General features: G+C 38.6%; 2 protein-coding genes across 4 annotated transcripts; both read right to left on the reverse strand.

The window, feature by feature from the left end:
- Positions 1-720: 720 nt before the first annotated feature.
- Positions 721-6886, reverse strand: LOC110761415 (UPF0481 protein At3g47200-like). Of its 3 annotated transcripts, none has more exons than XM_021963884.2 (2): positions 6822-6886; positions 721-2466 (listed from the first exon to the last, which is right to left on the reverse strand). In XM_021963884.2, exon 2 carries the CDS (start codon positions 2452-2454, stop codon positions 1033-1035), a length of 1422 nt encoding a protein of 473 aa, XP_021819576.1. In that variant the 5' UTR covers positions 2455-2466; positions 6822-6886; the 3' UTR covers positions 721-1032. The 3 variants fall into 3 exon arrangements, 1 of the variants encoding a protein (XP_021819576.1); XR_015834406.1 differs by lacking the exon at positions 721-2466 and adding an exon at positions 5161-5986 and having other exon boundaries at positions 6822-6884; XR_015834405.1 differs by lacking the exon at positions 721-2466 and adding an exon at positions 5161-6028 and having other exon boundaries at positions 6822-6884.
- A 2555-nt stretch (positions 6887-9441) lies between these two features.
- LOC148295789 (uncharacterized) lies at positions 9442-15841 on the reverse strand. Its single transcript, XM_088250589.1, has 7 exons — positions 14481-15841; positions 14008-14404; positions 13137-13917; positions 10465-10514; positions 9911-10139; positions 9589-9827; positions 9442-9453 (listed from the first exon to the last, which is right to left on the reverse strand). Exons 1-7 carry the CDS (start codon positions 15824-15826, stop codon positions 9442-9444), a joined length of 3054 nt encoding a protein of 1017 aa, XP_088106715.1. The 5' UTR covers positions 15827-15841.
- Positions 15842-16078: the final 237 nt, after the last annotated feature.

Consider the following 16078-nt stretch of genomic DNA (forward strand, 5'->3'; position numbering starts at 1 on the left):
GAAAACGATAGCACACTAAAGAAACTGTTGAAAAAACAGTGAAGATTCGCACAGCACGTGTTGGGCCAGTCGCTTTTGCACAGAGTCTCCAGACTTCAAGTTCTCTTCCTGCGACCGGTCGTTTTCCACCTGTGACCGGTCACAAAGAGTTGGCGACCGGTCGCTAGTTGACTTTGCTCTAGACATCGAATCTGCCTGAAAACGACCGGTCGCATGCTTCGTGCAACCGGTCTCTTTTTGGGCAGAGTCTCCTGCGACCGGTCGCTAGAAACGGGCGACCGGTCGCTACCTGTTTTGTCTCCGAAACTTGTATCTTTTATGCGAGCCAATTTTCACAACACACTTAGGCTGCTAGTTTCTTGTAGTGCCTTTGGGAATGCCCTATGATGTTCAAGTTCAATAAAGATATAATTTGTTGAGCTTTTCTTATATTGATAAAGAAACTTTACTTTCGAGTAAATGGATGGAGGAATGTTTGTGGTAACTAGTTACGTTAAGAAAGTATGCTATAATTTGAAAATATATCGCGCTGAAATATTGGCAATGATTTGGAGTGGCTACAAAGTTATTACAATTCAATATGATATCCCCCGCAACAGAAAATGATTAAACCTTAAAACCAGAAGCACTGCAAGCACAACTATTCCAGAAGCACTACGTTGTTTTCCTCCAATGGATAAGCAATATGATATTCCAGACAAACGGACAAGCAATTCCCACCAAACTTAACAACTCCCTTTTCTGATTTAGTTCTCAAACAAAAAGGCAACTCACCTGTCACACTAATATTTGATACATCAAGATTACATGTTTGCTTCCACAGCTTAGATGGCCACTCAACAAATTTATATTGTTTTATAGGAATTAGATTTACATTGTTTATTGCTAAACTTGGGAACAATACATACCCGCAAACAGTACTTAATACGTAGTCATAGCTTTAATTGGGACATAAAAAACATAATTACTGCAGGAGGTGAAACAATTAACAGTAGCTAATACAGTTGGCACAGGACGCGAGAACATACATAATCATGGATAATGATAGCCTTCATCACTTTTAGGAGCCTTGTAAGCCAGGATGGCATATAAGGTTTGAATGAAGGTCAAACCCAAACCCAAGAGGGCACCAGCAAATGCCAAAGTTGACCATGGATTGTTGAAATAATCACGTGCGAGAATTGTTTTCCATCTATTGAAGCGACGGTGATAATGCTCATTCACTTTGTCCGTGAGCTCTTTATAAGAGAATTGGCCAGGGATGGTGTTATTGTAAAGCTTATTGAAAAAGCTAGCTATATCCTCCTTGCTTAAATGGGTAAGTAAAATTCCTTTCTGCATCAGAATGTCCACATCCGAGCTGGTGTTGATCAGGTTATCCAACACCACAGCATAAGATGTAATTTTACATTCGTACACGCTGGCTTCGCACTGCTCGTAAACAATGAGATTTCTGAAGAGGGACTCGCCATTTTCGTTAACCACGATCGGTGGAATTTTCATAACTCCATATTCAAAGGTTATGTTGAGCATGCTATCCTCGGTACGTCGAAATTTGACTCCAGCTTGTAGAAGCTCTGTGACACAAGGGATTGGAGCCCAATCTGAGTTAGGATGAATATTAGTACTATCCTGTTTTGTTCCTCCCAGTAAACATTTTCTTATAAAGTCAAGTAAATGCTTGCTTCCCGTTTCTTCAATTTTCTTTGGATATCGCCCTAATAAGGTGTAATACTCAAAGTAGTTGAGAGTAAGATCAGATAGAGAAGGTTCATCTGTTTCATCGTTTTCCCTTGTGAGCTTGAATAAACAGTCGAGAACTCTCCAAGGAATCTGATTTTCAAGTAGAAGCAGGTCGTACAGGAGCGCCGTGATCATCCATGACATGTTGAACACAGGATCATCCCTTTCTCTGAAACCTTTTCCAGGGGTATCATCAGTTATATACTTGCGGAAGAGTTCAATTATAAAGCAACCATCAACCACCATTATTTCCACAAAGTCATCGCTACTTAAATTAACCTTTTCTCCGTAGCAATCACGACAGTATTTTTCCATGCTTCTAATGCCTTTCACAAAGGACTTCAAACTGGCCTCCTGATTGCCTCTACGCTCAAGGAGACAATGCAAATACCATTGTTTAATTTCTTCCATGGCTTTCAGGTCCTCATGTCCATGGTGATATGGCCCAATTGAAACTAAGTTTGGAACAAAAACATTTTCATTACCCCTGCGAAATATATGAGGGATTCTAAATATGCAGTTACGTGTGAGTGAAGAAGACTGCTGAGGAAGCTTTTTTCGAATCGAAGATGCTAATAACTCGTCTTCCTTTCTATTCTCACTCAAACCCGAACTTTGATTGTTCAAATCATTTCCTGCTGCTGTTACATCATCTCCTCCATTATCTCTATTTCCAATCACCGAGCCATCATCTATATTGCTCTCTGTCATCCTGATCCCCGCCTTAATTAATAACCGGAAAATGAAAGTTGTTAGCTAGAATCAAATAACACCAAGTGGTCATCTACTCTACTATTTTCTTTCTTCCTTTCTTTTTAGAATTTTAGAAACATCTTTCAAATCGACGGATTGCATAGGGACTTGTGAAAGCCTAAAACTTTTAATGTATTAACTCATTTATTTGTAGGTTAATGTTTTTGGGCTTTCAAACTAAAGACATAACCAATGTGGTGTTTGTTGGATTGGCTTAGTTCTTTGGTGTGTTTTCAAATAATTTTGGGTTCAAGTCTGCATGGTACCATGTGTGTAAGTTTCTCCCCTTCCCTTCCTAACTTTGGCACAAAAACCAAAAAAAAAAAAAAAAAAACCAAAAGATATTACAATAATATTAGTTTTGACCCTAAACATATATTATATGTAACCAGTCAATTGTCCACCACCACATCAACGGGCACACAAAGTTGTGCATTCAAATTTTTTACTTTATTTTAATACAAGCGATATGAGGGAAGGCAGAATTGAAACTAGGACCTTGGATGCATTGTACTCTTAACCACTTGAACTACAAGCTCCTTACTTCAAATTCTTCTTATGTCCTATCTTCTCTCTTTGTTCTTATCTCAAATAAAAATATGCACTTATCACTCTGTAAGCGCTCTATTTTGCTGAGTATTCTTCAAGGCTAACAAGGCCTGAGGTGGGTGAGTCTTAGGAAGGGTTGGAAGAGCTATTTGCGGTGTCCTCTACAGGAAAAGGTGGTTGTTGGTGATGAACTTAGATTGCTCTGTTAGCAATCTATTTTGTTGATTAACCCCATCTAGAGAGCTGAGTAATAAGTTGTTTTGCACAACGTGGATTGATACCAAACAACATGGATTGGTACTAGAAAAAAGAATAAGTTGTATTGATCCAACCAAAAATCACAGTTAAAGATCAAATAAATTGGATTAATATGTCATACATTTTGTATGTATCTACACAGAAATAGGTGAGAGAGAATTCGACCAATTTGGATTTATCCAGAACGTATTATGTATGAATTCAGAGGTCTGATTTTAAATATAAATTTATGATTGGAAAGCTGATTCTTCAAGCTTATTAAAATATTCTATGTTCAATGCTTCGGTGATTGAGTTCAGACTCGAGGACTCGTTAATTGTTACAGTCAAGCTTAAAGAAAAAAATTTCTAGTTTAGGAAGAGGTAGGGGAATTTTCGGGATTAATTACGTAGAATAGTTTAAAGTTAATATTCTTGTTTTAATTACTTATTTTTTTAATCTTTATTATTTCTTTTCAATTGTGACAATGTTTTACTTATACAATCAAGTTATGAATATTGAATATTATACTTTTTATAATGTTATCAATTATCTTGAATTGTTAATTTTGATTAGGAAATATTTTTTGCTCACCACTTTAACCCAAGGAAGAAGGAAGATTAGGAAATATTTTCCACTTTTTATAATGTTCGAAATTAGAGTGCTAAAATGCATGTTATGGAACATTGAGATTTTCTTTGCTCTATTTTATAGATTAACATGATGGGTAGAGTTAGAAGCTTATTCATGCATTTCATAAAATACATATTGTAAAACATTACTAATCACAAAATATTACTAAAGTCCTATATGTCGTTTAGTGAGCCTAAATGCACCTTGTGACTGGTTGGGCCACATATTTCGATATGATACTAATCCAGCGAATAAGGGTTTTTTAAGTCCAAAATCAATTATTTCTGATATTAAATAATGGAATAAACACTAAATATTTAATTAAAAATTAAAAAAAATTCAAAGTCCAATGGAGTCCAGTCTAGCTAGTACAGCTTATTGATCTACCAAACACCTCACAGGACTTAAAGTCGAGCCAAATCCAACATTCTAAGTCTTATCCTAACCTGTCCAATCCGACACACGAAATGGGGCCTTAATACTTTCCATTTTCTACATTTGTTGCAGGATTTGAAACTGAGGTTTTAATATGAGACGTGCAAATAAGAGGAACTAATTGTAGATAGAATTGTACTCTTTTTTAGTACAAACTAGGATAAGAGAGTGTTGTTCTCTCTTCTTTTATTTTTCCTTATAAAATTATGATAAATTACTTTGATTTAAATAAAAGTTTTTGTTTGGTTTTCTTATTCATTTACCTTACACTCTAATAAGCAAACAAGACGATAAAACATAAAATTTGGGTGTGACAGGACTACTCTAGTTATATAATTTAATTTTTAAATTTCAATATATAGGCCTTCTAGTATTTGAATGTTTCATAAAAATCATGAAAACTGTGCACTACATATAGGGGTGGCAATTTCCGACTCGACCCGTTACACGACTCGAAACCCGCACGGGAAAAACACGACCCAAACACGACCCATTAATAAATGGGTAATTTTCGGGTCAACCCACCACTGACCCATTTATAAACGGGTGGGTTTCGGGTCAACCCGTCAACCCATTTAAATACCTATTTAACCCGTTTATTAAACGGGTCGTGTCATGGGTCGTGTCAACCCGTTTACTACCTGCCAACCCGCGAAAAAAATTAGAGAAAATGAACCTTCATCACACCCAATGGGTTTCGAACCCCAGCCAATTTCACCCATCTCCTTGCTCCTTATCCATCTTGGTGTTGATAACTTTGTGATTATATGTTACAACATTTGATATTTATAATGTCTTTACAAACTGATAAGCACTTAATTATTACATTTTTATCCATAAATTATATTTGTTAATTATTACATCTTTAGAAAAAATAAGCACATTTCCCAAACTTAAAATAAAATAATTAAAAAAACAAAAACTGGAAAGGATACGTAAAACACAAAGCACCAGAAAATGAAAGTAACGGGTAAAAACATAAAACACCAGAAAATGCGGAGGTAAATCAAGAAAAGTAAGGTGAAAGTAGAAAGGGAAGGGATCCGAGGAAAAAAAGAGGGCAAACGGTTGGATAGCAATCTGGGGATCCGAAGTGGATGTCGGCTCACTCATTAGTAGATGTCTATTTAAACCATTCATCAGTGAAGTGTAGGATTACCCCTCATTTCTTCTTGAAAACTCAAGGAAAACCATAAAAAAAAAATCCAGAAACAAAACAATGGCATCCTCATCTAAGCTCATTGATGATCTCAACATTGAGTTATCACTTGCACCACCGAATGTTCAGGTAGGCGCTCCTCCAAACCCTATCTTCCCAAACTCCTCCTTTCATCATGGCTCAGCCTCAAACTTTGCTGAGGCAATGCCAAAAAGAGTAGTGCTGCCAGGAGGCATAACTGTTAGTAGACTCACACCGGCAGATCATCTGCACGTGGCACAGAGGTCAGACAAGGCCGCGGTGGAGGAGTCTCATGATTTAACTGTTCTCCAAGCAGTCTCCGCTACAAATTTGGGCATAAGATTACTGGCAAGGACGCGAGAGTGTGGAGCTCTGACCGAGGAAGTAGCCTCCTTGAAGGCTCAGGTGGCGGATTTGCAAAGGCGGCTCTACTGTGCCAACCAGCATGTAGAAGCACTGTGGAAGAGAAACAATGATCATGCAGAGCTATTGCAGATTCTACAAATAAGAGAAAATAGAGGCAATTAGCATGATGCCTCAGGTGACTCAGAATCTGGAAAGAAACATGTGATTTTAAATTTATGTATGCATTTTTACGTTTAGGTGGCTCAGAATCTGGGAAATGTGCTTATTTTTTTCTAAAGATGTAATAATTAACAAATATAATTTATGGATAAAAATGTAATAATTAAGTGCTCATCAGTTTGTAAAGACATTATAAATATCAAATGTTGTAACATATAATCACAAAGTTATCAACACCAAGATGGATAAGGAGCAAGGAGAGGGGTGAAATTGGTTGGGGTTCAAAACACATTGGGTGTGCTGAAGGTTCAATTTCTTTAATTTTTTTCGCGGGTTGGCAGGTAGTAAACGGGTTGACACGACCCATGACACGACCTGTTTAATAAACGGGTTACAAATGGGTCGTGTCGTGTCAACCTGTTTATAAACAGGTTGGGTTTGGGTTTGCATTTCCTGACACGATTAATAAATGGGTCGTGTTTGGGTTGGGGTTTCTTGACACGTTTAAAAGTTTGACACGACACGAACCCGACACGACACGACCCATTGACAGCCCTACATAGGTGAAAAAACGAACATATAAATCGTAATTGGAGATAAAAATTATGTCGTAAATAAATCTGTAGTTATTCTTACATATTTGTAATATTCGAAACTTTTAAATAAATTGTTACATATGTGAACTCTGAACTGAATAAATTGTTATTTAAACAAATCCGACAGGAGAGTGAGTAATGCGTCAAGATTTAAAGCATGGAGAACGCACCTGAAAATCGAGTCATACACGGTACACCCAAGAAAGAGTCGTCAAAAGTATTGCCAATTAATGTTCAAAGGCTGTTGAAAACCTCACTAAGCATCAAATATATATATACTGAAGCAGTTGGAAACCCAACCTCCAATTTGTGTCCAAAAAGAAAAGACAAAATCAAAAGCAGTTCCATTCGTTGCTTAGATTATAATCCAACCATGCCTTTAGTATCCACAACAACAAAAATCATGCCTTTAGTCTTACTGACGCGGCATCTTTTAAAGTAAATTACTGCCCCAACAATTGAAACTTTATAGGATTCCTGGAATACAAAGTCCTCAATGATCGTACCTAAAGGCATCCTCATGTAACACAACACAAGAACAGACGTAGGGATTGGTCTAGACATAAAAGCAAAAGGGAAGAATGGACTCTTAAGTTTGAATCAGTTGAACATTGCGGGTGAGTTAAGCATCACGAGCTTCTAAATGTAGAAGTCCTGCATTATCCGCATTTCACTACGGCCCATTTGAGATTGCTTTTTTTTGGGTGAGTTATATATGTATGCTATTATCTATATATATAAAGCAAAAGGCAGAGAATTGTGAAATATTTAAAATACCAGAAAATGCCCTTGGTTAATTCAAACATCAAGAATTGAAATTATTAATTAAATGAGGATAATATGGTAAATTCATATTTTTTATATTAAAAAAATAAATAAATAAACAAAATCAGATAATATGTCCTACTTTTATGGAACATAACTACCCATGTTATCCGCATTTCACTCACTACTACATTTTAGCGTTTGCGCGACGAATCAAAAATAGTCGCGCAAAGAACAAATCTGTCGCGGAAACAATAGCGCGACAGATATATCGTCGCGCAAAATCAGTCGCGCAAATACCGTCACGCTAGACTTTGCGCGACAAAACTATAAAATATCGTCGCGCAATACCCTTCGTTGCGCCAATAGTTCAGGGACGACAAACAATCTGTCGCTCAATATTTTGCGCGACGAGAGTACAGGCGTTGCAGCAACTACGCGCGACGACACTTCAATCCGTCGCAAATATTTTTTGCGCGACGAATTAACAGACGTTGCATGAACATAATGCGACGACATATATTCGTCGCGCAAACAATATTTGCGCGACAAATATTTCGTCGTTGCAAATACCTTGTGCGATGAATAAGGATCGTGACTCAAACCCTTGCGCGACAATGATTTATTTGTCGCATTTTCTTTAGGGGACAAATACGTCCGTCGCGCAAACCGAGGATTATATTCGTTTACGATATATTTTTATGGTTTTTTTATTTTTTAAAACGTGATTTGCGCGACGGGTCATTTTTTCGTCGCGCAAATATTAGTAATTAATTTTTTTTTTTTAATTTATGTGAAAAAAAAGAATTTTGATTTATTTTATTTTTATAATTAAATCAAATTGCAATTGAAAAATGTAATGAAGAGAAAATAGTTTTTTAAAACATAATATAAATGTATAATATACAAGAGAAATATTTAAAATGTAATTAAGAAAGTAAAAAACTAATTAAACAATGTAGCTAAATCTACCTCCTCGTCTGGCAAATGCGGCTCGGAGGTCTGGACATTGGGGACAGGGGCAGAGGTTTGGTGGCCATGCGCAGAGGTGGACGGGGGAACAAAAGATGGTACGGGAACGCCGGACTGGGCCATTGACTGTATAATCTGAGCCATCTGTGCCATCTGGGTTTCAAGCTGGGCCACCTTTGCTGTCAAAACACTATTTGACTGCGACGATGAACGGGATCTAGGTTCCCGCCGCCGGGCATTCCCCATCCCTCGACAGTATGTCCCTGGCCGCCTCCCTAGAGTCTGATCCAAGGTGTCCGTCAAGATCTGAAACCCTGCATCCTGTGGAGGAGCCACAGACTCGAGCGGCGTATCGGGAGGAAGCTGGGAGGCGGACTCCTGAAGAACCAACTGGCTCTTCTCAATCATGGTCGTCTGTTTAACATAACATAAAATATAAATAAAAATATTTATATAATAACTATGAAACTTGAACGCGTAAAATAATCATTAAAATTAAAGAGTACTTACATGAAGGGACTCCGCCAACTCATTCCCAGGTCGAACATAAACGTCGCCGAAGACGTCAATCTCTGGGAATTTGGACCCCTCCTAAATTGAACAAGAGTATAAAAATGTTAGTACAAAAAAAAAAAAAAATTAACATTAATGACATATTAAAAATTAAATAAAAACAACTTATTATTACCCGACGTCGCGCATCCATCCTATAGGAGAAGGGCCTGGAACCTGAATGATGGAGAAGAGCCTTCTTCTCCCTATTGCCCTTATTTGCTTTAGCCATCTTCTGTTATACAAAAATTAAAACGTATTATTTGAAATTGAAATGAAATATTAAAAAATGACATAAATCATTAGTAAGAAACGTGTAATAATTTTGAACTTAATATAAAAAATACCACATAATCAGCCTCCTGAAAATGACCACAGAGCCACTGCCAACTATCCTCCCGCCCCTCAAGCTCCTTCGGGCAACCCTCCTGAAGAGCAACCTGCGGATCATCAAATGCCTGAAAGTGGTGGTGCAGGTCGCTCTTCCACTGCTTGTACCTATCAGCGAAGAGTCTGTTGATGTACCCCAACAACTCATTGTTGACATTCTCTAAATTGTAATTCATCTACAATAAAATAATTACATACATTAAATATTTAAAATATATAAAATTGGAAGGAAAAACAATTAAAATGTAAGATACATACCGACAGGTGTCCATGCATCTCGTTATGCACCGCATCAGGCATGGCCTTCCAAGACTTCCATTTCATCGGACAATAGGTCCGAACGACTGCACCAACATCGTGCGCCAATGAGCTATGTTGGTCTGCCGTTGGGGCAGCCCGATGACGATCGTCGTATCTGATGTTGATACGAGAGTTGTTCACCCGGGTGACCTTCGATGTAGCCAACTGGCGACACGGTCCCCGGGTGTTCTTCTTGGCTGCAAAGAAATATGAAATTAATGTTAGTTTAATTTGACTAAAATATTGGTACGAAACATATGTAGTTGAAGGAAATCTTTACCTGGTCCGCTCGAAGTGGCGTCGGTGGTGCTGGAAAGCCGATGACGCCGCCTGGCGCTCATTGGTTGCGCCACTGATGACTCTGATGACGCCGGCGCATGGGGGGCACTGGGACCCACTGGCAAGTCGGGCAACTGTGGTGGGCCAGAGGCCGGTGACATCATAGTCGGGGGAGGCAAACTACGTGAAGGTTGCACCGGCTTATGACTTCTGCTGATTAGGTTTGACATCTTGCAATAAAAACAAGCACCAAAGTTTAAAAAAAATAGTTACTGTAATACACCAATCTAATAACAAATATAACATTTATTTCATTTCATTTAAAATAGAGTCAACGTCTAATAACAAATATAACAAATATAACAAATAAAACAAATAAAATATAACAAAAATATAAAACATTCTTCATTAATTATAAAACATAAAAATTATTCCAATTTAGGGTCATTATATAAACTAAGCTAACAAACATACAAATAAATCAAATTTACCAATATAAACTAAGCATATTTTAACAATATTACAAATTTAATTAACGCATATATGTTGGCGTACGGTTTGCGATTTCCGAGTATCCGGGACTCCAATCCACAATCCGTTGAATCCTATATGATCATAGACATACAAGGTACATCATACATGAGTTTGAGTTTCATCCAATGGTCCGAACAAATCAAACCGTTAAATCGCACAATAGGCGAAATCCATTCGAGGCTGAAACGGTATCCAAATTGGAAACCGAACACACCTACACGGTCATGACAACTAGTGGATCGCATTGGGACACAATGTGATTTTGCTACAGTTCCATAGCGCTGCCACACGCGGCAGCAGCGCATGTATGTGAAAAAGCGATAACGATCGCCGAAAAAATCTCAAAATTAAGGGCCAATCTTCCTACCCTAGGTTCAGGACATCGAATAGAGGCAGTTTTCTTCTCGGACCTGGGCCAAAAAATGGCCGGAAGTGGCCGGAATTTCATCCCGAAATCCGGCCAAAATCTTAGTTACAAAATTAGACAACGTACGCTACAAATTTAACAAATCCTATCCAACCATCAGCTAGACAATAAAAAATAGGGGGAAATGCATACCTCAGTCGTCAGATTTGGAGGCCGGAGGAGGGAGAACGAAGCCGGAGATATTCGCCCAAAACCGGATAAATTCCCGCCGGTTTCTCGAACCCAATCGTCGCGGCGGCGGCTCGGAAAGGTCTGAGTCCGTTGGCGGTGATCGCCCGGTCGTTAATGTGGAAAGTTGAGGTGGTGGCCGGAGGAGAGAGAGAGAGAGAGAGAGAGAGAGAGAGAGAGAGAGAGAAGAGACAGCGGCGGCAAGAATGAACCAGAAGGTCTGAAACTGTCGAATTATTATCAGACCTTTGCGCGACGAAATATAAAGTGTTCGTCGCGCAAAACAGTAAAGTGTCTAAACGGTGCGTTTTCGATTAAAATTTTCGCGCAAAACTGAAAATATTAACTTTGCGCTACGAAATAAACTCCCATCGTCGCGCAACGTCGTTGCAGTAGCGGCAATTGAACCGCCAAAAATTTCACCACCTTACGCGACGGGGACAAAATTTTCCGTCGCGTAAACATCATACCCTAAACCCTAAACCCTAAACCCTAAACCCTGAACCCTGAACTCTGAACCCTGATCACATAAAACCCTAAACGACATCATCCCATTGCGCGACGAATAAAGTTGTGTTCGTCGCATCTACATGTTTTGCGCGACGACAGTTACCCGTCGCGCAATTTCTTCTATAAAATTTGAAACAAATTGTTTTCATAGCATACACATTCTACGAAACTAGTTTCAACGATCCAACCGTCAAACGTATTTGCTTATACTTAGAGATCGTATACACCAAAAATGGGGAAAAAAAAACGTGTAGAGATCAAGTAACGGGACAAAAGTTTTCGACGGTTATAATGGAAAAATCACGATTTAACGGTCAATTTTACTCTGATTTCGATAATTTTTTACGGATACAATCCTTCACCCAACTTGAATTCAATGACAGTATTTGATCTTCATTTCAAATTATTTACACTAGTGGATATCACAAAATCTTATGTTCTACTTAACAAGTTTATATATAAACTTTTAATAGTTAGTGACTATACTGTGTGAATCATATACGCATTATAGATAACTTTTTTCATCGATCCAACCGTCACACTTGTTTGTTTCTACTTAGAGATCGTATACGCCGAAAATCGAAAAAAAAAAAAAGGTATGTAGATTGCGTAACGGGACAAAAGTTTTCAACGGTTATAAAGGAAAAATCACGATTTAACGGTCAATTTTACCCCGATTTCGAAGATTTTTTACGGATACACTCCTTCACCCTATATGTATCCAATGACAGAGTTTGATCTTCATTTCAAATTATTTATACTAGTGAATACTGAGTTAAAATTCCTAAGTGTCATGTATAGAAATATTTTTTAAAAAATTAAAGTGGTTTACGCGACGAAGTGAAATATTTCGCCTGTAAATAGTTTGCACGACAATGATTTTTCGTCGCGCAAACATTTTTGTGTCGAGTTATTCGTCATGTCGTCGCGCAAAGATCAGTTTTAAATTTTTTCCTGACACTTGTGTTTTTTTGGGAAAATTAACCTTGCGAGACGAAACATATCGTCGCGCAAGGGTTACTATAACGACGCTGGTGTTGTCCGTCGCGCAAAAGACACTTCGAAACTATTCCCGGACACTTGTAAATTTTTTTGGACAATTATTCTTGCGAGACGGAGATAATCGTCGCGCAAATGGGTTTGGGCGACGCTATTAGATGTTTTCGTCGTGCAAAATTTTGTTTTATTTTAAAAAAATTAAATTGATATTTAGTGTAAATATTTGTTGATACTATATTCGTATTTACTATATATGCAAAAGATGATCACAACTTGTTTTAGGGGACGTGATAAAGCATATATTTATATGGTTTGGATATCATATATTTATATGATAAAGCATATAATTGTCATAGAAAACTTTATATTTTTTCATACTATATTTGTATTTTGTTATACCTTTATTCATTTGTCTTTTTACAAAACTCTATGCAAATATATGACGTTAATTAGGAAAAGTTACTGACACAAAGAGAAAACATGTACATTTCATTAAATTACAAATAAATTACATTATTCATCAGATGAACATGTACATTTCGTTAAATTACAAATAAATTACATTATTCATCAGATGAACTATAATAACCTTCGTTATCATCACTATCATGACTATCCGTCTCCCAATCCTCTTCCTCCTCCTCTTCCTCCGCCTCCTCCATAAGTACATCATCGTCGTTGTCGTCCCCCATGGTTGGATCGTATCGCGGAAGATCACCGAGGTCAATTGTAATTGACTGAATCGGTATTTCTCTTGAAGACACTCCGTCAATCTGAAATGGTTCTTGAACAACATTTGTATCGAAAAGTGTATGTGCATCATTTTCCATGGAAGAGTCTAAACGTTGGTCAACGACGTCGACGTCGTTGTCCGATGGGTCTAGTTCTGGTATATCATACACGTTCCTCTGATCCATATGCTGAACCACTTTCCAATCGTTCCCCGCTTTAGGGTCATTTAGATACACAACTTGTTTTGCCATGTTTGCCAAAATGTAAGGGTCGTCATCATACCAAGTTCTGCTCATGTTCACAGATAGTAACCCATGATCGATTTTAATACTTCCCTGCCTATTTGGGTTCGTATCAAACCATCGACACTTAAACATGATCACTTGGTACCGGTCTTTGTAAAGCAATTGCACGACAGTTGTGAGTTTGCCATAGAAATCAATGTCTGTACTTTCCCCTCCACCTGGAACATGGACACCGCTGTTTTGCGTACACAACTTGTCATCTCGTGCATGACCTAAAAACTTGATGCCGTTAACATGGCAACCTGAGAACAATTCTGCTCGGAGTGGGCCGAATGCCAAGTTATATAACTCTTCACTGTAAGTGGGGGAATTCTCTGATTTCAACTTATTCACCTAATATTATAAAAAAAAACCGAAATAGGTTAGTTTGGAAAAATGTAATAGCACAATATATATATGAATTAGAAAACACTTATAACTTACATATTCCAAAAACCATTGTGGAAACAATTCACGGTGTTTCTTGGAATACAAATGTGATGGATGTTCTCGCTTCATCATCTCTTCATGTTCATCTAAGTATGCCAATATCTCATCACAATTGTTCAATACGAACCAATGAGCTACCTCCATGTCATTTCTGGAAAACGATTCTCCTCGTACAGGATCTCCAAAGGGTCGTGCGCTTTGGGCAAAAACAGAAAGTTGCTCATTTCTCAGACCTCCGTCATTATTGCGCTGAGGTCGATTGAAAGCCGTGTCCACATCCTTTAAATACATTCCACAGAAAGTAAGCGCCTCATATTGAACCCAAGCCTCTACAATTGATCCTTCAGGCTTCGCTCTGTTGCGTACGCTTTTTTTCAGCTCTCCGAGTAGCCTGCCAAAATAAACCGAAATTAGCAAGTAGTAAGCATGAGATAATGATGCATACACAAATGATGATGATTATATACCTTTCTATTGGATACATCCAGCGATAGTTGACTGGACCAGCAAGCAATGCCTCTTCTGGCAAGTGAACCATCACGTGAATCATACTCGTGAAGAAAGCCGGAGGGAATATCATCTCAAACTTGCATAAGACTTGGACAATGTCTTGGCGCAACTGATCAATGTCTGTCTTTCGCAACGTTTTTGCCGTCAGTTGGGAAAAAAATCTGGACAACAATATGATTGGCTTGACTACATCTTCCGGCAATAGGTGTCGAATCCCCACAGGAAGTAAGCGTTGCATAAACACATGACAGTCGTGACTCTTGAGTCCAGTAAATTTACCCCCGTCAACCCTCACGCAACGTGCGATATTAGAAGCATACCCGTCAGGAAACTTTACAGACGATACGAACTGTAGAAACTCTTTGTTGTCATTCGGTTTCATGGAAAAAAATGCAAGATCCCGTATAGCTTTATCACTGCCCCTTTTCAGCCATAAACCCTTTCGTATGCCCATTCTTTCCAAATCAAGACGCGCTTTCGGAGTGTCCTTTGTCTTGCCCTTGATATCTAGAATCGTTCCCATCAATGTGTCAAACACATTTTTCTCAACATGCATAACGTCGAGATTGTGCCTCAATTTTAGTTTCGACCAATATGGGAGCTCAAAAAACATAGACTTGTGCGTCCAGTTCATATGTGTAGCAGGTCTGGTCCGACTAACTGTTTTCCCAAACGGAGCAAAATCCAAATGGTTAAGCTGTTCTAAGATCTGATCACCGGACCATTCTCTAGGTTTTGCGCGACGCTCTTTGTTCCCGTCGAACTCTATATCCTTCTCCCGCCACTCGTGGTCCCATGGCAACCATCTTCGATGCCCAAGGTAACACACTTTTCCAGCGTGCCAACCGGAAGTTACATCTTCCTTGCATACAGGGCATGCCATATAACCCTTTGTGCTCCACCCCGAAACCATTGCATATGCGGGAAAATCATTCACAGTCCACATAACTGCCGCCCGCAAAGTGAACATCTTCTTAGTAGATTTATCGTACGTGCGCACCCCGTTTGTCCATAAATCTTTGAGCTCATCAACCAACGGCCTTAAGTACACATCGATTGACCTGCCAGGATCCTCAGTTATCAAAACAGTCATCATCATGTACTCTTTTCTCATGCATTTCCAAGGGGGCAAATTATATGGAAATACGAAAATCGGCCAAGTGCTGTGGTGTTGGTTTAGAACCCCGTACGGATTGAAACCGTCAGTCGCAAGTCCCAACCTCACATTTCGGGGATCAGCAGCAAACTCGGGGAACATTCGATCGAAATCTTTCCATGCCTCCCCATCTGCAGGATGCCGCATCACATCGTCGTCTACCCGTTTTTCCTTATGCCATCTCATGTCTGTGGCAGTATGCGTCGACATATACAATCGCTGCAACCTTGGTTTCAGGGGCAGATAACGCATGACTTTTTGTGGAATCTTACTCATTCTATTCTGAGATGTCTGTTTGAACCTCGATTCATTGCATATAGGGCATGTATCCAACGTTTCATACTCTTTATAGAATAACATGCAATTATTTTTGCAAGCGTGGATCTTTTCATAACCCAA

Source organism: Prunus avium, chromosome 3, assembly GCF_965620075.1.
Source record: "Prunus avium chromosome 3, drPruAviu1.hap1.1, whole genome shotgun sequence".
In the NCBI taxonomy this organism is placed as follows: Eukaryota; Viridiplantae; Streptophyta; class Magnoliopsida; order Rosales; family Rosaceae; genus Prunus; species Prunus avium.

Coding starts and splice junctions, on each gene's coding strand:
- LOC148295789 (XM_088250589.1), bottom strand. CDS start 15,826: ATGCGGCATCCTGCAGATGGGGAGGCATGGAAAGATTTCGATCGAATG. Junction 13,918..14,007: donor CACAATGGTTTTTGGAATAT/GTAAGTTATAAG, acceptor TTATAATATTAG/GTGAATAAGTTGAAATCAGA. Junction 10,140..10,464: donor ATACTCGGAAATCGCAAACC/GTACGCCAACAT, acceptor TTTTATTGCAAG/ATGTCAAACCTAATCAGCAG.
- LOC110761415 (XM_021963884.2), bottom strand. CDS start 2,454: ATGACAGAGAGCAATATAGATGATGGCTCGGTGATTGGAAATAGAGAT.